The sequence below is a fragment of the Phalacrocorax aristotelis genome, chromosome 7 (assembly GCF_949628215.1).
Source record: "Phalacrocorax aristotelis chromosome 7, bGulAri2.1, whole genome shotgun sequence".
NCBI lineage: Eukaryota > Metazoa > Chordata > Aves > Suliformes > Phalacrocoracidae > Phalacrocorax > Phalacrocorax aristotelis.
The window spans coordinates 10,601,967-10,623,015 of NC_134282.1; the positions used below are offsets into that span (position 1 = coordinate 10,601,967).

A 21,049-nucleotide genomic window follows, 5' to 3' on the forward strand; every position below is an offset into this window, starting at 1 on the left:
CTCACCTATTAATATTCAGCTGTGATAGAGACAAAAGATTTTGGCTTGTGCCCTCATTCACTCACTGAAGAGAAATGAAGATGAACCAAAATGGTTGAACATGTTTCTTTTTTAAATTAGTAAGTGGGGGTTTTTTAATGATAGAAATTGAAGTCCTGCTTCACTGGAAGTGCAATGGTAAATGAAGGAATAAAGCTGTAAAGTTTGTATGTGAGATTTCAAAAGCTTTCCTTGAATGTCACAGACTGAGCATCACAGGCATTCCTGAGACAAATAACAATTATTTAAAGAAGCAAACAAAGCTTTCTTTACGTATCAAAAAGACGGTGAGAAGAGAACACAATGACAATTTCTTGTACGTTCTTTGCAGGTCTTGCCTAACTGCGTGCTGCAAACAATTGCATGCCTTGCTGAGGACTCCCATGAACCCTGCTCATCCTATTCACATACTCCTACGGGTCAGAGCAAAGTCTCTGAAAAAATAGCCCTGGAAGAAGATTGAAATTCAAGGTCAGATTTTGTGCTGAAGCAACAAAAAATATTCACTGCTTTAATGAAAAAATTTGTTTCTAGTGTCGTCACTTCAGTTCCCAACTTCTGGGTTTTTTTTTCTATTACTGAGATTAGGTCAGGGTGAAATACAAACATCAAAGCACTGCTGCAATCAAAGAGCAGTTGTTTTGCTTTCATTTCTTGGCCAATTAGCATAGCTTCTCTGGGAGGAAAAAAAAACCACCCCATTAATACTCAGAAGCAGCCTCAGCTTTAGGTCATAAGCAGCTTTCTATGGTTTGGGTTGCCACAGTTACTACAGACCTAACCCTGTTGAATCAGGAATCATCTGGAGATCAGGAGTGATACCATCATAAGCAACAGGACACAATGAGATTCAGGGCCTGGGTGGCTAAAGAACATGTCTCTGTTTGCCCTTTCCACTCTTCATTCACAGTGCTGTCCTCCCAAACTGCCAACACAGGGAAGAACTCCATACAACGTTTTCTGAAGCAGTATTCAGAGTGTGCTGTCCTCAAGCATCTGATGCATCCAACCCATAAAGCATCTACTACAGAAGGTAAATAAAACATTACAAGAATCAGATTTTAATAATAATTAGTAATTATCAGGAAGGCAGGGCTTCCCTCCCAAAGTATGCTAACACATACTGCTCCAGACTCACCTCCATTCAAGGCTGTAGTATTATTTTGGGTTTACATCAATAGAGGTAAGAGCATGTTTGCTGCTTCCTTGCTTGATTTCATTAGCCTGATCCCTGCAAGTAGTAAGGATCATTCTGAGTAGTTAAGTGATTTATTTTCATTTCTCTCTGTGACCAGTTTGAATTTCCAACATTGCATGTTCAGTAGTGCAAACTAGTCTTTAAAGGTGAAAAACCCTAAAGAGAACATCATTAATTACACAGGAATATTTCCCCAGCATGCTACAGAAAAAAAGATGGATTTCTTCCCCAATAAACTTTTACATTTCAAATATTCATAACTGTAGATTTAGTCTCTTGCACAAAAGGATACATATGGATAAAGAAGAAATAGTGTAGCCTAATTCTTCCAAGCATGGTGGACCCATCTGTGTTAAGTCTCAGTTTGACCTACCACTCTCCCTCTCCAGCAACTGCTTGTGCTTGAGCAGGTGCAAGGTAGTAAGAAGGAACAAGGAGGTGATTTTAGCTCTGCTTGTGGCATTGGCATGAACAACACCGGAGTTGTGTCTGCAGTTTTGTACATCCACTTTTAAAGGGGACACTAAAAAAGTCAGCCATGTAAACAAGAGCGTGCTTCTCAAGAATTTCTTAAAGCAAGGGCATAAACCACACCTTGGGCAGTACTGAAATGTAGAACAGCAAAGCAGTGGACAACACACATCTATATAAATATGGTCTTGCTGTCATATTCTGTATAAACTAATCAGTCCTTAGTCACCACACATTCCTTTGTTCTGCATTCCCTGAACCTGCTTAGTTTACTTGCCAAGATGTTATCCAGACTTCAGGGGTTACAGTTATTTATCTGAACATACACATCTAATTTACAATCTAACCCCCACATTTACAAAGGGGAAACTTTTCCAGGTCTTCAGGTCAGAGGAAGCTTTGTGGGTAAATCCTACACCCATCTTTGAAAATGTAGTGTATGCATCTTCTTTTCTACCTCCAAGAAAACAGGAATAGTTGTCCAGCCACATTAATTGGTATATGGGACAATGAGATAAAGAACATCTAAAAAAGAAATAAAAGTTCATTTATGCACTGTGCAGATTTTATGACACTTATTTCTGTAGATATGCTTTCTATATAATGATGGTGGTGCCAAAGGACAGCTTACCAGCTACATCCACCCATTTAATGAAACGGTGTCTGTGTACACACCAGCAGAGGAACTGCCAAATGTAACAGAATGCTCCAGCACGCTTTGACCCTCAGTACTTTTACAAGCTACTTTTGTAAAATGAAAGTGTAAAGAAATAATCACATTTAACCTTTTAATGCCCTGTATCAGTGATGCCACCAGGAATTATAACTTCTCATTGCTCTCCAGATGCATTTGAAGAATTGGGTACCAGTGTATTCATTCCTGTTACTTACTTCTGTCTTCAACAGGTAGCAAACTACTTCCCTTGAAACCAGACTACTGAAATTTTACAGTCTGAATGCAACTGGTGACAACCTTATAAGAACAAATTCTTAAAAGATTCTTAAGAACCAAACTTCCATTAATTCATATGGAAATTATGACTTTGAATACACTTAACCTGGTCACAAGCAGCAATTAAAATTTTGCCAGGTCAACTATGAAACTCTTCTAAAATTACTTTCTCCAACAGACCCTTTTTCTGAAAGCTGCTTGTGCCGCTTCCCTACTCCGTACAGCCAATACTATAAGCAGATTGCCATATGCAAACCCTGTCGTCTACAACACTGCATGTACTCTTCCAGATACAATATGGTTCCTTAACAGTTTTGTAGTATAGTAGAAATCTTCCAGAAATATGAGCTTTTGCTCATATTGGCAATACAGCATTCATGCAAACTGTTCTACAGAGGTTTTTCATTCTGTGGTATGTGCAGTCCCTTAGTCAGGCTGATAAAACATGAAAGACACTGAAGGATTAGACCTTGAGAAGACGATGGGAGTGAGATGAAATGTGCAATCATCTTCTTTATCACCTCTAGTGCTCTGAGAACAGCATGCCTTGTGATTTTTTTTCCCAAGTATGCATCTCCTGGTTTACTACATTAAACCATTTAATAAAACAGCAGAGTGGCTGTGAATAGGAACTAATTACGTATTTGCTACTTCAGTGTCTAACAATGGTTTTGACCAAATCAGTCTCTTGCTAATAAGAACACAGGCACCCAAGAACAAAATTAAACCTACTTCCAGTTATTTCTGTGGAAGGCAGAGCTAGTCTTAAATTTCTGATATGTGCCGTGCAGCCCGTGAGACATGGTGCTTGCTAAATGAAAAGTCTTAAACACTACAGTTTCAAAGCTGGTTTTTATTTGTTTCTATTTGTTCAGTATTTTCAAGGGTAGCACACGGAGGAAAAATGAAGTGACTGATACAGGTGATTCTGAACTGTTGCCTTTGGTAGCATGAAGTAAAAATGCAAATGCATTACTGAATGAGCAGAGCAAACAGAAGGCTTGGTCACCTCCACCCCATCCTGAAATATACACAGAACTTTGTTCAGAAAATGGCATCACCTCTATTCAGCACAGCCCAGGTATTAGCTTTAATATGCAGCACATTTTCAGCATATCTGACAGCAACTTCTCCCATGAGCCTGAACGTACATTAAAGGGTGCTACTAAGAGTGATTATAAAGCACCTACTAGATCGAGGAGATTCTACTGCAATATTTTAATTTTCATTTAAATTAAATTTAAATTATAATTTACAACACTCTGCTAACAAAAGGGAAAAAGGGCACTGTAAATGTAGCAGCAGGCACACATATCTTCATCTATTCTTCCCTATTTTTTTAATTTGTGGTTAAACTTAATAGACTTCTAAGTGCAAGTAGATTAAAGCTCCATCTAGTGCCAGGGTCTTGGAAGTTACTTAAAGATTTGCAGTCCAAAAATAGCAAACATCCTCACAAAACTATTGAGAAGCAGCAAGCCTAGCATCCCAATGCTGTCACACACAGACATCAAGAAGCCTGTTGGAATTACTCTTACAGTGTACAAAGGCTTGATTGTAAAGCTGCTGTATCTCAGACCCAACAGAGAACACGGCACTACCTGGATAGGGATGAAGTGCTCGAAATACACACCTGCAACAGCGAGAGGAGTGCCAGCCTGTGGAGCTACGCATATACCCAGCACTCCTCTCCTCGACAGTGCTCTGTGATCAGATCACACCACAATGTTTTGCACTACTCTTCCTTTTTGGATCCAGGGAGCCGGGCGCAGGCGGGGAGGGAGGGAAGGCGGCACACTCCTCCCAAAAGCCAGCTGCCGGGCACTAGAGCACTCTCAAGAGAAGTGGAAAATTTGTAACTTCTCAGGAAAAGAAAGGATTTGAATCCTGGGCTTCCCATTTCTTGCTAAGTGCTCTCAAAGGGTTGCATGGAAAGGGCAATGGCACCCGGACTCCCCCCAGAACGAGACGCCCCTTCATTTTACAGGGGGACCCTGGCACTGGTGCTTGCAAGTCCCTCCCAAAGAGCAGCCTCCTGGTCACTCTCCAAGAAATGAAGCTGGAGGAGAGCTGCCTCCACTGTCAGTGCTGCTGGGCAGGTATCCTGCACCTCTACCTGTCAGAGCCTCAGTGCCTGCCCCACAGCAGCTGCCTGCAGCTCTCACACCAGGCTCTGTGCCCACACGGGGTCTGGTCACCTAAACATTAGCCAGAAACAAAGCCGGTTTCAGGATGACTTCAGAACTGAAACTTTGGATTTAAGCACTTGAATTCCATTTTTTTTGGATCTGTGCCCCAGCTACATTCTCTTTTCTTTCAGCAGAAAATACTTTACGACACGAGCTGCCATCCCTGAAGCAATGTGTAAATAAGGTTCCTGGTTTAATTCTGGAAAGGAACTTACTGTAGCGGTATTTAATAGTAGTTGCACTGTGGCAAAAAAAGGTATTCCTGATTAATACTGAAAATACCTGAAGAGCGGATAAAGTTTAACCATATTTTATTTGTATTTGAAAAGCTACCTGGGACATTTATTTATTTATTTTCACACCCTTCAGAAAAAACTCCCTTACAACTACCTGGAAATCAATCAATCAATATTTTTTCCACATACTTCAGAAGATGTTTGTACACACCAGGCTGCTACTCCGAAAGAAGGACAGATCACAGGGAAGGGCCATCGGGGGGGGAAGTGGATGAGGAAGGAAAGAGAAGGGAACTGCAGTAGAGGGGGCAGATCAGCTCAACTGATCTTTGCTAAAGTCAAAGTACTATTTTGCATGCTGTAAGGTGATCGTGGTTGTACTATGGCTATAAACTTAACTCCTTTTGTGGTATTTCTTTTCCTGTTGCAGCATATAGCTCCTAAAATAGCACAGATAGAAGCAAAAATATTCAATTATTTAAAATAAAAACAATCCTTTTCTTATAAAGTTGGGGTTTTCTTTTTGCTTAGTCTTTACCAATCATTTGACAGGGATGATTATCCTCTCACACTACTGATTAACCAAAGCTACCACCAAAGCCAGTGCAGTTACAATGCCTTAAGTGAGGAGTGAAGCGCAATCTTATTTTTCACCACAAACTACTCTTAAAGGAAAATAGTCATTGGAACTACAGAAAAATATGTAAAGAAGGAGAAACAACTGCATCCAAGAGAAAGGAGTTATAAACGAGTGAAGCGGAAAAGTGTATAATCCGGCGTTGAGGAGAAGTGCCATTTCCTCTGCTGCAGCCAGTACTTGGCTGATGACCATCCCCAGCTCCATGCCAACAGTAGGTTTTGAGAAACAAGTATACCTTTGCCTAAATGCTGCCTCCAAGCTGTTCTATTTCAGTACAAAAGTTCAATTTCCTTCCAATGAAAGAGCACATATTCCAATTCACTCAACAAACCCGTATCTAAAAACAGGTTATTGATGGTTTTGAAAGGCTGATGCCCTTACTGTTTAACACACGGTTTGACCACCTGCCAGCAGTTTACCATGATCTTCTCCACAGACATCTACTAATGGTAACACAAGAAAATGGGTGTCTATGAAAATGAAAACAAACACACAAAAAAGTCTAGTGGGTGGTGATGTTCCCTTGCTCTGTTTTTCTGCATTTTTTTCTTTTTGCAATGGCAACTGCTAGAACTGCACCTGTTTCTAGCTCTGTAACCAAAACCACACTGTTTATCACAACTGCCTTTACGCACGCTCTTCTAACCTAATCATGAGGACAAGGTTTGTATAGCAAAGGACACTTACTCTGATTGTTCAGCCAAAGCGCTAACATGTTAGACTTTTTTTTTTTTTAATGCACTGAAGTAATGTATTTTCATTTAAGAAAAATGGTCCTCATTCTGCACTTTACATTTGAGTTTCAAAGAAAACTGAAATAGGAGGAATCCTTTCACTCTCCTAGATAAAAATAATACACCCAAGTTACAAATCTTCAAGTCACTTTGCCAATTTGGCCTTTATCTTCATCCAGAGTACAGACAAGCTCTATTAGATGAATCTTACCAATGAAAGCCTTCACATAACTTAAGCATCCACTGGGAATATATATTGTTAGAAACTCATATGGCCAAAAAGCAGGTGTGAGCAATTGTGGACGCTCGAAGGGTGACCTGATGATGTGGTACAAGCTGCATTGCTGGATAAGGACGCCAAGAATACAGGCAGGTGAGCATGGAGGGTCACACAGCAGATGACTGGATTCTTCTTCCCCATAGTAACACCACCACAAGTCCACTCCCAATTGCTGTAAAGACTGATAATATAAACCCAGCACCTGCTTCAAAACAGCATATAATCTGAGATTCAGACGCTTGCCTCCATCAGCACCTACTATGTAGATGACGTTAAACCAGTGATGCTGGGGGGCACAATCCATCGACAGGATCAGTATACAATCAAAACCATGACCTCCTGAAGCCATCTACCAGCTCTCCATGGATGCCAGCTCACTGCAGTGCTAAAGGAGACCTGCCTCAGCTCCACAGTCCTCTGCAAAGTTTCTTCCCCATAATGTTCTCAGCATGTTTACTTTTCATAATTAATAGTTTGGTCAATATAGGGTATTATTCGATTCCTTCAGTGAGGTATTTAAAAAGAAGAGAAAATGTTCTAAATGAAACCACACCATTTTTAGGCTGTTTTCCGCTTTGCTCAGTTCTGCTTTTCCCTGTTCCTCCAATTTTTAGTTTCTTAATGATTCCTTTAATCCATACCACAGTGGCTGCTCTACAGTTCAGCAGTATCACACTTTCAGACTGGGTACACCTTTTCTAAGCATGTAATTCATGTCTTTTAAAACTTTTCTGTGATCTTCTTTTGTGATTATGTAGACAAATTTGAGCAGAATAATTTTCATATACTTTGTTTCTCAAAAATGTTATATTTATTTGTCTAGATGTAATTGAAAGAAGAGCACTACACCTATGGCAGAAATAATTCTCTGGATGTTGAAACTAAGTAGTACTTCAACTATAAAAACTTCACACAAAAATATTCTAAATATTAAATATACATATACTGGCTCTTGGTGAGCTTACAGCAGGCAGGTTGACTGTTATTCATAGCTAGAATAGAGTACTTTGTGGCTAGAGAGAAATTTGGTACTAAATTAAAAAAATAATTGCAAAGAAAAGAAAAACATTTAGCCATTTCTGCTTCATTCAAAAAATAACATATATTTGTAATTTTACAAAGCATTAGGGTTGGAACTGTATCATTTATCTGGGAAAATATGGATTTTTATATTTCAGAATTGTTATTAAATGCTTCTGCAGACAGTTAATGTTTTGGGTAGAAATTATATATGGCAGATAAATTTGTGTATCTGTGATCCAAAAATCCTTTGGACTTTTAACAAATAACAAACATAAACCATAAAATTATTTGTGATCAGAGGATGAAATATCACCCAGACAGACACACAGATACTGTCAATGAAAGAAAGCTTAATGAAGGAAATCATGTACCAAACAAAACTTCAGAGTTCCCTGGCTAAACCATGTGTTTGTTTGAATAAGCGGCATAAAGTGGTGCAAAAACAATCACCTAAAGAAACTGTGAGCTAGAAGAACATGAAGGCCTGCCAGTTCAGTAACCAGAGCATGACCGTACTTAGGTGGCCAAAAACTGGACAGCGGCTATGACACATCTGTGGGCTGCCAGGAAGATGCTGCTGACCTTGTGGTCACATTCAGCAGGAGAGTTCTGGTGTTACTGCAGTGCACCCACAATGTGATAGGACGTTAGAAAAAGTTTGGGTTTTTTTCCTTAATGTATGCTAGCACAGTGCAAAAACACTATTAAAAAGGTGAAATTATATACCAGTTAACTTTGACAGAAAAAAACCCCAATCCAATAACCCAGATGAAGCCCAGGAACAGTTAAATGTTGTTCTTTTTTGTCTAACACCACTTCTCAGTGCAGTCAGTGAAGGCTGCACAGAGATCAGAGGTGTAGACTTCATGTAGTAAAAAGACTCTTAGCTACTCTTGTTTAACCACACTGCACAAATATCCATACAACAATGACTGTGTTGAGAGCCCATGCTTGCTCTGCTCCATTTTCCACCTTTCTGCTTTCTCTCCCTCTAACTTTGTGCTTCTCCAACTCCTTTACCGGATTTCTCAGTCTTAGTTTTCACTGTTCAGATTAACTTTTATACGACCTTTCACCCACTGAAAGAATCAGTTAACAAAGGCATGTAATGAGCCACCACTGAGCTTGGACAAAATAAAAAATAAAAGCTTGGATTGAAGATGCTACCACATTCCCTCCACTGTGTCAGGCTATCTGCAAACTCACTGAATTTCCCAGTACATACCCTTGTTTCATAATTGAAAAGTTAACAGAGGGCTACCTATGTGGGTTCTGTTTGCTTTATTTAAAGCAAAACAAAATACTGCAAGATCTAAATACACAGAGGAACCTGACTGATAAACCTGAATACACAGAAAGCTGGGTCGCATCAGACTAGTTCTGCACAGCTTACTCATATGAACCATTATGAACCAGAGACTACCTGTCCAAGTAAGAATTTACAAATAATATATTTTAATTTCTAGGATTAAGGTTTATTTTTTGTTGACCACCAGTGAGATCAAGAATTTACCTTAAAAATCCAAAAACTGAGCAAGGTCCTATGACTATGGTTAAATAAAGGTTAAGGAAGGGAAATTCTTCTTAACTGCTTACCTAACTAATCCTTAGAAAGACAAAAGTTTTGCTGAGCTATCTATACTGGTAAAACCTTCTCTATCAGGATGAAACTCTCATCCACACGTGGAGTTAAACCTCTTTTCCAAATGATGCAAGATACAAAAGAAAATCATCTTTTTTCCAGAACTTTCTGGATGGTTTCAAGTGCTGTTGTACAGGGCTCTTTGTACCAGAACCATAGCTATGCTAGTGCTGGGCATGAACTTTTTCATGCGCAGGTGTAGCTATGCAATAAAACTTTGTACCGTGGTCTTAATCTAAGGATTGTTGCATTTTGTATCACCATATTTTTAAAGCTAGCTTCAAGTTTTCAGCTCATTAATATGTCATTTTTACAATTCACTCCTATTTAACACTCACTGCAGCCTTTGGTGGCTTCCCTGTTTTTAAGCCAAGTCCCTTAAGTGGCTGTGGAAGGACCCTGCAAAGCCCGTTTTCCAGTCATCACCACGAGGTTACGAGACAGACTGCTCCTTGCTTCTTGGCTTTTAATCAGCAGAATTGAATCTGCTAACGCCTAACACTTCTAAATCAGTTTTACCCTCTGCTCTTCCGAAAGCACTTGTGGTAAAGAGAAAGACTGCCACAGGAAATCCAATATGGTCTGGAGAGGAAGTCACCAGAGCAGCACCGCAAAATGACGTGAGCAGTGGTAACGCTGGTGACAAATGATGCATCGAGTCAGCTTTGGCTCTGTAAAGTTTAATTTTAACAAAGAAGTCAAGCTGCATTCTGTTGATGGTCACCTGCCCTTCCTGTCTACTCATAAATGCTGGTTAACGTTATCTCCAAAGGGTCCAATCTGGTAAAAAACAGGAAGAACCAGGGACATGATAAGAAATCTTACCTTCGGCTGCCCAACCACTCTGAGCACAGCAGCAGCTCTGGTAGTTACAAAGCCTGACAAAAAATTGCAGTTATTTTACTAACAAAATATGAGACCTCCTTCAACGTTTTGGCCAATTTCAACTTTTACATTACTAATACAAAAGCAACAAAGTTTCTCACAAAGCTATAAATAGTACACTCTGGCTAAGCACAGTCGGTACTTTAAAATTCTTTCAAATTATTATTTTTCTTAGATGTGATCCAACATAAATTTTAGACAAACTTCTGAACCAAAGCAAAAAGACTAATAATTGTTACAAGCTGCAGAAAAAAAAACCCCAAACCGTGGCTGCAGTGCGCAAATATCTTACAGAAAGAAGAATTACTGGGCAGAATGTAGAAAGAGAGTAAAATACAAGAAATCACGTTTTAGAGACTATTTATCGTACACGTACAGCTTAAGTTCAGACAGCACCATTTCGTACATCAGTCCAGGTACTGACATTAGAATGCCTCACTACATCTATCAATTCTAACAACAATATTTTGTTTATATATAAATCCTTCATTTAACAAATGTCTCAGATTCCAATTAAGACTCGTAACAAAAAATTAAACTGCAACTCCTCTCTTACCATTTTTAACATAGAGAGCAACCTCATTTTCTTAAATCAGACAGTCTCAAAGGCACTGTTGCAGTAGTGTCTATACAAATAGCATTATAGTGATTGTACAACATAGAACATGACCAAATGAGGCACCTAATCGTGAAAATAGAATTAAAGGATTATGATTTTTAGAAAAAGCACTGGTGACTGCTGACTCTGCAAACTACACAAGCTATGTGGTAGTTTCACAACGTTAAATAACAGTAACCCAATTTAGGCTTCACTTCCCAAATATATTACTAGAGTTACTTCACAAATAACATGACTAAAGCCGAGCTACCAAGCATGTGTCAAATCCTCTACTCTTGTCCATCTATTTAACGTTCAGGAGATCCCAGACTTCTGTGCAGTTATTTCCAATTTAAATCATTAAAAGCAGGCAACTGTATTCCCTGTATCGCTAACACAATCTGCTCATCAAAATAGCACTCACGCTACTGATCACCTGGTTTATGCAGCTATTAAAAAAGGTGATATTCCCCACACAGCAGTGGTAATATTACCAGACACACTCTGTATTCTTTAACACCCAGGTGAAACGTTTGGTTCATCAAAGAGGCAAAGCACTGAACCCACCACACATTCAACTGGCAAGGCTCTGGAATCCTGGGGACTGCTACGTCATGCCTCGCACACCTCTTCGGCAGCTGCTAAAGTAGCCTCGGCCCAGCTGTTAGCTAGCAGCGACCACTGGGTCTCTGCCTCCCATGAAACAGGGCTGGACATTAGGTTGTGAGGGCTCGGAAACGCATGCTTGGTTCTCAGGTGGAAGGGATGGACAAATGCATGGAAGGGTGCATGCAAGAAGATGAGATACCTCCAGGCAAGAGGGGGAAAGGCACTGTGAAAATAAAATAGAGAACATACTTATGGAATTAAGCTAAAATATGCAAATAAGATCTTTTGTAAGTACATAGTAATCTAAGCAATCTCAATTAGTATCTAAACAACAGTCAATCCCATGAGAGCTGAACTAGATCTTAAAAGGACTAAGAACACCCTGAAGTATGCTGTAGGGATATTCATTAAAAATACATGGTGAATATTCTTCCTGGGGGACATAACCTCAGGAAAAGGCAAATTCAGTTATTGTACAGTATGCCTCGGCATATTCAGGTATAAGACCTAACTTCTTGAATTAAAGTTTCAAAGTTAATTACATGGACAGCCACTTCGCATCCCACCTGTCTCCACTCCCCAGAGAATCACAACAGACATCAAGTAAGGCAAAACCACCCTGCTCAGATGGAAGGCGACCATCCCACTCCCCAAATTTCAAGATTGAGCCACTGCACTAAAACATGGCAACACGTGTGTAACTTGTAGTAGGACTGTCTTCCAAGCAGTGATCCTGCCCAGGGCCAAATATCGATGCAGCAAAATACCGGTTTCAGACCCAAACCTCTTATAAAGGAACATGGAAACTAAATTATTTCAACAGAAACTTGGCGGAACCTGGAAGAATAAAACCTGAAATCACCACTTACAAAACCATTAAGAAATAAAACATAACAATGCTAGCGCATATGATCAGGAGCCCACCAGCTCAATACAAGACCAGCGATTTGGCACAGAAATCATCTTACTACATTGACTGGACATTGGTTCAGTTCACGGAGGCAAGCAGGGCAGCAGAGTACGGCCAACTACCTGCAGTGTCGCCAACAGCACCTTCCTGAAGGATACTTGCAGCTGCTGAGTTACACAGAAGACAAGAAATGCATAGAAATAAAACACAATCAACCAGCTGAGCTTACGCTGCCTCCCAAGAGACAGACTTGGGGGAGCGGAGCCTGGACAGAGAGTCTCAGCCGCATGCTGGACCAGTGGAGCAGGCCCCTCAGGGGTGTTTTTCAGGAGAAGGCTCTGCTCCAGCAAACTAAAGCTATGAATCTGCTTGATGAATCTTGCAAGATAGCAGAGAGAGAACAGCGCAGTTTCTTGGATGTAAGAGCCGGGTCCGAGTTTCCCCACCCTGAGGAGCGGTGGGAGACGGCGGCAGGGCGCGCAGCCGGTACTCACCCTCACCGCCGCCCCGGCCGCTCTCGGTGCTGCGGGCAGAGGCACCGGGCGGGGCGGCGGGCCGGGGTGGGGGGCTGAGGGCGGCCGGCCGTGCCGCAGCGGGGGCGCACGAACCGCCCAGCTCCGCCGCGCCCCTTCCCCCGGCGGATCCGAGCCGGCTCGCTCTCCCCTCCCGCCGGCCCCGCAGCAGACCCCGGGCCCACCGTACCCCCCTGCCCGCCTGCCGCGGGCCGGTCGGGACCGGCACCCCGACGCCTCCCGCCTCGCCTCGCCGCCCGCACCGCGCTCCTCCGCCCGGCGAAACCCTCCGTTCCCACCCCCTCGGCCGCGCCGCGCCGGGCGGCGCGGGGGGCGGTGCCGGGCCGCGCCCCTCCTCCCCTCCGCCCCTCGGCGCCGGCAGCGCGGAGGGCTGGGCTGGGCCGCGCCGCTCGCTGCAGCGCTCGGCTCCGCTCCGCCGTCGAGGAGGGAGAGGCGAGAGAGAGAGGAGAGAGGGACGGGACCGCCTCGTCCAGCCCCGCCGCCCGCCGCCCGGCCCGCGCCTCGCCGCCCGCCCCGCTCGCCCCCACCGCCGCCCGCGCGAAGATGGCCGGCTGGCAGAGCTACGTGGACAACCTGATGTGCGATGGCTGCTGCCAGGAGGCCGCCATTGTGGGCTACTGCGACGCCAAGTACGTCTGGGCAGCTACGGCCGGCGGCATCTTCCAGAGCATCACGGTGAGGGCGGCGGCGGCGGCGGCGGCGGCGGGGGGGGGGGGGGGGGAAGTGGGGAAGGGCGAGCCCGCCTGCGGCGCCGGTTCGGCCCCGCGGGAGCGCGGCGCGGCCGTTATTGGCCGGGCGAGGCGGCGGCGCCCTGGGGATGGGGGCACCTTGCGTGGTGGCGGGAGAAGGGGGCGGCAGGCCTGTCGGCGGGGGAGCGAGCCCGCCCCGCCGAGGGGGCCAGGCCGGCCGCGCTGCCTTATTGTCTGCGGCTGCCGGCGGCGCCGCTGCGGGAGCGGGGGCCCTTCCCGGCAGCGGGGGCGGGGGCCGCGGCTGCGGCCCGATGCGGCGGGGCCCGCCCGTGGGGCCCCCGGTGCCGTCGCGCGGGGGCCGCGGGAGGCGGCGGGAGAGGCCGCGCGGGGCGTGCGCGGCGGGGCTTGCGTAGGGCCGCCCGCGCCCGGGCCCGGCGCTGCGGCGAGGCTTACGTGCGCGGCGTAGGAGGCGTTCGTGAATGCCCACCTCGCCGCTGGCTCCATGTTTTTCACCGCCAAGATGGCGCACTGCCATTGATTCCTCCCTCCCTTCCCCTCCCCCGCCCCTGCCCGTCTTTCGCCCCCGTCGCCGCCCCGCTCGCGCCGGCCCTGATCCCGCCACTCGCCCGACGCTGCGGAACTCGCGCCGCCCTTACATAAGGGCCGTGCGGGGCGGCCTGCCCCGGCCGACCCTCCGGCCAGCGCCGCGCCGCGCCCCACCCCGGGCGCGGCCCCGGTCCCGGTGCTGGGGCAGAGCGGGGCCGGGCAGGGCCCGCGGAGGGGTGGGCGGGCGGACCTGCGGCCGCGCAGGGCCAGGCCGGGCCATGACTGGGGCGGGCGGGCCCGCCGTGACGCTGCACTTTGAGGCCGCCGCGTCGCGGCCGGGCCCGCCGCCGCCCGCCCCCCGCCCGACCCCCGCCCGACCCCCGCCCGACCCCCGCGCTCCCCGCCCGGGCCCTTGTGCTCCCCCTCAGGCGGGGATGGATGGCGGCGCGGCCCGCCCGCCGCCACAGGACTAGGCCCGCCGCCACTGCGGTGCGGTGCGGCGGAGGGGCGCGCTGCTGCTGCTGCAGAGGGTGGCTTGGCCACCGCCTGCCGGGAGGTGCCCCCAGCCCTGCGGGGCCCGCCGCCGCAGCTGCTCTGCGAGGGCCGAGGCAGTGCCCCCTCGGTACAGGCAGATGCAGCCGGGTGGCATCTGAGCTGATCTTTAGGGGACAGGTGCTGGCAGGGTTTTCGGTTCTGCAAAGTTAGCGCCTAAGCTGGTGTGTTCAGTCACCCAGACGCATATATCCAGTGTGTAACTGGCCTCAGTCGAGCAGTACCTCCTTTAATGAGAACTTGGATCCGAGGAGTACTGCGGACTTGGGCTGTTAAGTATTCCCAGGCAGCGGTTCCACTGCTTACAGCGGCCATAAACCAGTGCAATCTAAACTGTGACTAACAAAGCCCTGTGTATTCTGGAGCACTTCCTGGTGGGAGCAAGGTGAAATTTACTGTCTCATCCTCTCAGCACAAGACAGGACGCTTTCTAAGTGGAAATTAAACAATAAAATACTGCCGTGCTAACTCTGGACTTTTTTCTTTGACAGCCAGTAGAAATAGATATGATTGTAGGAAAAGACCGAGAGGGTTTCTTCACCAATGGTCTGACCCTTGGTGCAAAGAAGTGCTCTGTGATCAGAGATAGCCTGTATGTTGATGGTGACTGCACAATGGACATCAGGACAAAGAGTCAAGGTGGTGAGCCAACATACAATGTTGCTGTAGGCAGAGCTGGCCGAGGTAAGCATGATTTTCTTTGCTTTCAGATCACTGAATTAAGAGTGTGACCCTAAGCATAGACTCCAGCTATTAAGAAAACCAAACTCCTGTATTTAATAGGTAATTTCAGGAAGTGATGCAAGGGGGGTGGATGGCAGTGGTCTGGCTGACAGACTAGATTTCTGCCTGGGAATCAACACTTGTCCCTGTTCCCACCTGTGTTTGCAGCTGGGTGCTAGGCTGTGAAATGGTTAAACAGATCCCAATCTCTGACAAGCAGGAAAGAGCAGGATCTAGCTTGAAGTAAGCTTGCCAAGTATACGATAACTTGGTATCTGAAGCGTATGGTAGGGCTCTGTTAATGATTGGTAGCAAAACTAGCTTTTTTGTTCGAAACTTCTCAAAAAAGTTTATTCTGCAAAGATGTGAATTCCTTGTACGAGCTACTCCTACTTGCCTTTTAACAAGTTTTACACTAACACTTCTTGCACTTCTTATTGAGCTCTCCGAAGTCTGTCTTCAGGCAAAAAAGCCCATCCAATTTGGTATCACTGAGAAACTTGCTTTATGTTAGTATGCCTACTCTGGTGCTCCTCGTTTAACTTCTAGTAAAACATATTACAGGGAAGGCACTAGGTTTGGATGTAGAAAATGTGCCTCAAAATACTGTACACCTTGTGTTCAGAATACCTGGCCTAGCATTTTTTGGCTGGCTGTAGAACCAATGGGTGACCAATGGCTTTTTGCTTGTAAGTATAAAACCAAAACTAGAGCAAAATTTCTCTATAGGCTAAAGCCAGCTGGCAGTGATACAGGCAGGATGTTTGCAGCACTGAAGTGAAACAAACGGAGTTCTGACTCTGATGCAAATTGTGAAACGCCAAGGAGGCCCATCTGTCTTAAGCTTTTTGTGAGCAAATTGCTATGTAGATGTACAATCACCTGTAGGTAGGCTGACTGCAGTATTTCCAATTACAGTATTCCTGGCTTGGGAAACAATTACTGTGCTTGTGGAAGCACGGCACTTATTGTGTCTTTGTACCTGCGGGTGACATCTGCTGGCAACACACAAGTGGTGTTTACTGGTTTAGGAGCCTTAGGATGTTCTTGTTCACAAGACGGTTAGGACACTTCACCAAAATTGTGGGATTAGAGAGAGGGTCAGCATTAAAATCTTCCCTGCGTTATGTCTTCTGCAAAAATCGTGTTTTATAGTTGTATTGTTGCATGGAAAGTCTTAGCCCGAGTCTGACCCCATGGGGTTTTTTTGGTAGTATCAAGGCAGTTGCTCTGGTTCCAAACACCAGTAGTGACCGCTACCCATAAGAATGTAAGAATACTCCCTCTTCTGCTCTTCAGAGTCACAGTTTTTCTACCTAGACTACTACTTTTGTCCCTGACAACGCTTCTTTTTCCCTGTTTTTTTTAAGACGCAGCCAGGGTTTCTTTGCTGGGTGATGATGGATGGTGCTGATGGTGGAGAGGCACCATGATGCTTTTTTGAGATGGTGGCATTTTTTTTACCAGTGAACTCTTATGAGTTACATGGTTATGTAAAATCCCTGAGGATAACTCATGCCTTCTCCCAGCCTTGTCTACATCTGTATTTTTACAAAACTCCTGTTAAACTAGCTTAATACCCAAATACTAAATCTTATATTTGAGTGTTTATTGCACTGCCTAAAACTTGCATTATTTTCTTGTCTAACACACTCTTTTTAAAACTTTTTTTCTTTTCTCTTTCAGTCTTGGTCTTTGTAATGGGCAAAGAAGGGGTCCATGGAGGCGGATTGAATAAGAAGGCATACTCAATGGCAAAATACTTGAGAGACTCTGGGTTCTAGTTGCTAGGCAGACTGTTAAGTATTAGGGGAAGATTGCTATTAAACTTTCCTGGCGGTGAGCTTTAAACCTTACATTCTGGAAACTTTATTAGCAATGCAGGGTGATGGGGTATGAACCTGTGTCTCCTTTGTATCCCTTTGTTGGTGGGGAAAGGTGTTTTGGTTTTTTTTTTTCTTTAATTCTGTTAATTTCTGTTTTGTTTCCTTGTGTACTCCAGCATTGGTTATAGTCATGGGAAAGGAAGGTGTCCATGGAGGGACACTCAACAAGAAAGCATATGAACTGGCTTTATACCTGAGGAGGTCTGACGTCTAAGCAGCCTCTCCCCATCCACCTAGCAACTGTCTTCACCACCACCCAGTTGTGTTCAGTGCTACCAGACTGTAGATGGTAGTTTGTGTTTTTTATTTACCCATTTCCTAATGTCATAATTCCAGTTACCCTTTGTTCATTTATATGTTAACCACTGTATGTAACCAAGTCCCATATCTGGCACCATTATTGCACCACAAAGATGATATGCATGATACCTTGAAAAACTTGGGAGGGGAATACACCAAGTGTAGGCTTTGCTTTGTCTTAGCAATTAGTGTGATACTGACAACTAAAACCAACTTAAATACTAAACAAGGTGCCGATTGTACAATCTAATTTGATCAATGCCTCTTCAGCACTTTGAGCAATTACACAGCTCACTAGTCTTCCTTTCATAGAGCACGGTTGGGAGGAAAAAAGTGCATGCATATCTTTACTTCTGTCCCTCTTTTTTTTTCTTTTTTGTAAATCCACATTTGTTTGCTTACACCCATTTTTATAGTGCCTGGTTTGTTTAACCAATTTGCCACTCAAAAGCTATTAACGTTAATGTTAGTTTTGTTGTTGCACTTCTCTGCAGGCTTAAGTCTCTTATTTTTTCTTCACGATGTCTGAAGCTTGTACTGCTTAACAAGTGCAATCACAAAACTATGAAAGGGTACAGATGCACTTCCTCCCATGACCTTAAAACCACCATCCCGAACGAATCCCCAGAGACATTCCATCATTGCAATAGCTCAGGCACTTTTTTTTTTTTTTTTTTTGCCAGCTCCTGTTCTGTAGTTGAATTGTAAAAGGATGCCATTATGGACATTAGATATCCCAACTTAACCATCTGGAGTGTGTCTGGTTTCAGTTTTTCATAGGACCAATTTTAATTTGCAGCTTGGGGTCGTGGGTTGGTTTTTTTTGTTGTTGTTTTTTAATATGAAACTGCAGTGTCATTGTGCAAAACTGCCACCTTCAGCTATACTGGGAGCTCTGACTGACTCCAGTCTTTCTGCCAGATCACTTACTGGTAAAAGAGTTCTGCTGCTCTGAAGCCACTGTTTGGATGAAGGTTGGTAGTTTGAAAGCTAAACTGTCAAAACGATGCCATTTCGAATTCAAAATCTTCATTTGGCCTGTCACACCCTTGCTGCAGAAATTACGGAGTGAACTGCCTTGTGCACTAGTCATCTGAAATGTCTGTAACCAAACTCTCAGTTCAGGCACGGTACTAACCTGTATGTCCATTTAAAGAGAACTGCAGAACTCTGTATACAAAAGAATAAATGGGAGATGGTATTGGTTGGAATAACTGACTTGGCTGTCTTGTGATGAATTTTTTAATATGTATTCTGTGCCATACTATTGTTTAAAAAAAAAATGAACTGTTGCTATTGTGAGATGGATTTTAACTGACTACGAGGGTTTCTTTCGAATGGCACTACTTTAGGGACATTCTAGTATTTGCTTCTATTGTTGGGCCTTGTGGATAATGTACAGATTTAAACAAATTCTTGTTGCTGATTTGTCCATTTCTTTCCCTGCACTTTGTTACATCTGGGATACAGTCTAACTCATCTGATTTAATATGCATTTCAAAAAATGCCATAACTATTAAAAACACCTTGTTTACAGACAGATGAAATAAATTTATTCCAACCAAACAAAATCAGACTGTTTGTAATTTTTTCCCTACCCACAGGAGTTGTCTGAGGCCCTTCTTCATTGCATGGCTGACTACACTAATACTAGATATGAACTAGATGTAAGTGCAGTTTCTAAGACAGCAATAGTATAATATAACTTTAGTCAAAGGCCAGGCAGTCTTTGGGGTTGATCTTAAATTAGGAGGTGATTTCTCATCACTTAACTCCACATTTATCTGGCTCCGTGGCAAGGGGTTTCGCTCTGCCATGTGAATACCCAATATGCAGTCCCTGAAACAGAAGCTGCAGGAGATCTTAGCTGCATGATCTGTTCACTAGGGTAAAAACATGCTGTCCTCCCAAAAGAATTCTACCTGGCTTTTGGTACCTCTGCTTCCCAAGTACTCTGAAAGCAGGCCCTGTTAACAGGTGCTTTTTGAACAGCACTGGATAGCAAACAATGGGGGCTTGGGGGTGGGCAGGGAAAGAAAAGCCCAAATGACAGGAGGTTAACCTTGAGCTAAGGCTAGACTTTTCTCTGCCCTGACAATGCCAAGTTACCCAGTTCCACGCTGCTTGGGCATTACCATTGAAATGCCTTTGTTCTCCCCTATTGTCCCCTATGTCTTGGTCTTCATCTTCAGGGGAAGTGTTGCACCCACTCCTTTGCTTGGCACTAGAACCTTTGTATATGAAGTGTTTCTCTCCTCCAACTACTTGAGATGCTCAGTGGCTGAACTGTATCTGCCTGCTTAGTGCTAAAGTTAGAACAGACTGGAACGAGCCCTTATCCCTAAGCAAGTTTACATGCAGTAGTAACTAGTACAGAGAGTGCAAACCTCTCATTTCTCCTTTTGGTTATGTTTTGCTCTATATCTAAACCTTGTCTGGACCCAATTTAAAATTGCACTGGCATTCTGACTGGGAGGATTTCCCCCCCTCCCCCCCGGTTGGAGGGTTGTGTGTCCATCCCCAAAGCTCCTCCCTAATAAGGCCATAGCTGAAATTCACCGTAATGGTGTCTCAGAAGCAGGAATAGCTATTAGCAGTGCACACCAAGTAGTTCTCATCCCATTCCTTATTTAACATTGTGCCTTCCTGATCAATTCCCCTCTCCCGAGCAGGTGTCTGCAGGGGCTGTCTGTATGGCACCTGTATACTTTTTTTTAGTAATAATTAGGTGTTGCTCAAATTACTTTTCAAGTTGAATTTCCATAGCAGAATGGTGCTGTGCACCCAGTTTGCTAGGGTCTACCTAAAATACCATTATTTAATAACCTGGACTCACAACAAATTTTACATTTAACTCCCCTTTCCAGATGAAGACAATTTAAATGCAAAGGGTTACTTCCCTGTGCTAAAAGTTTGAACACTCAATGGTGACCTTTTTCCTTACTAAAAGGTAGTAGAAGAGATACAGTGAAACACCTTATCTCAGCCATTACAAAGTTCCATGTGAGTAACTGTTTTTATCACTGACCCTCTTGCGCCGGGCAGGGTTGCGCTGCTTAGGCTTCCGCCTGCAGCCCATGTTGCATCACTCGGTACTGTTCCAACCACTCCAGCGGTCACAGAGCTTATCAGGCTGTACCCCTCTCACAACTTTACCACTTGATTTAGTAAAACGATTCATACGTCGTGGCAGTGAAGATGCCTGACCGGTATAGTTCTGGGTTTTGTGCTCATGGTTGGTTCCTTTTTTACCCTCTTGCTAGTCCATGAAAAACACAGGCTTTTAGAAATCTCACTTGCACACAGCTGCCTGCAATAGCTGCCAGCTCTTCAACTTCCAGCAGAACTCTCAAACTCCCAAACTCATTCACCATGGTTTACAATGCCTGCCATTTTATAAAAAAAGCTCTCTGA

General features: G+C 44.5%; 1 protein-coding gene across 2 annotated transcripts; it reads left to right on the plus strand.

Moving 5' to 3' along the window:
• Positions 1–13,272: 13,272 nt before the first annotated feature.
• On the plus strand, positions 13,273–19,206 carry PFN2 (profilin 2). 2 transcript variants are annotated; one of them, XM_075098734.1, is made up of 3 exons: positions 13,273–13,614; positions 15,218–15,410; positions 17,136–19,206. In XM_075098734.1, exons 1-3 carry the CDS (start codon positions 13,483–13,485, stop codon positions 17,231–17,233), a joined length of 423 nt encoding a protein of 140 aa, XP_074954835.1. In that variant the 5' UTR covers positions 13,273–13,482; the 3' UTR covers positions 17,234–19,206. The 2 variants fall into 2 exon arrangements, with proteins under 2 accessions (XP_074954835.1, XP_074954837.1); XM_075098736.1 differs by having other exon boundaries at positions 17,452–19,206.
• The last annotated feature ends 1,843 nt before the right edge of the window (positions 19,207–21,049 follow it).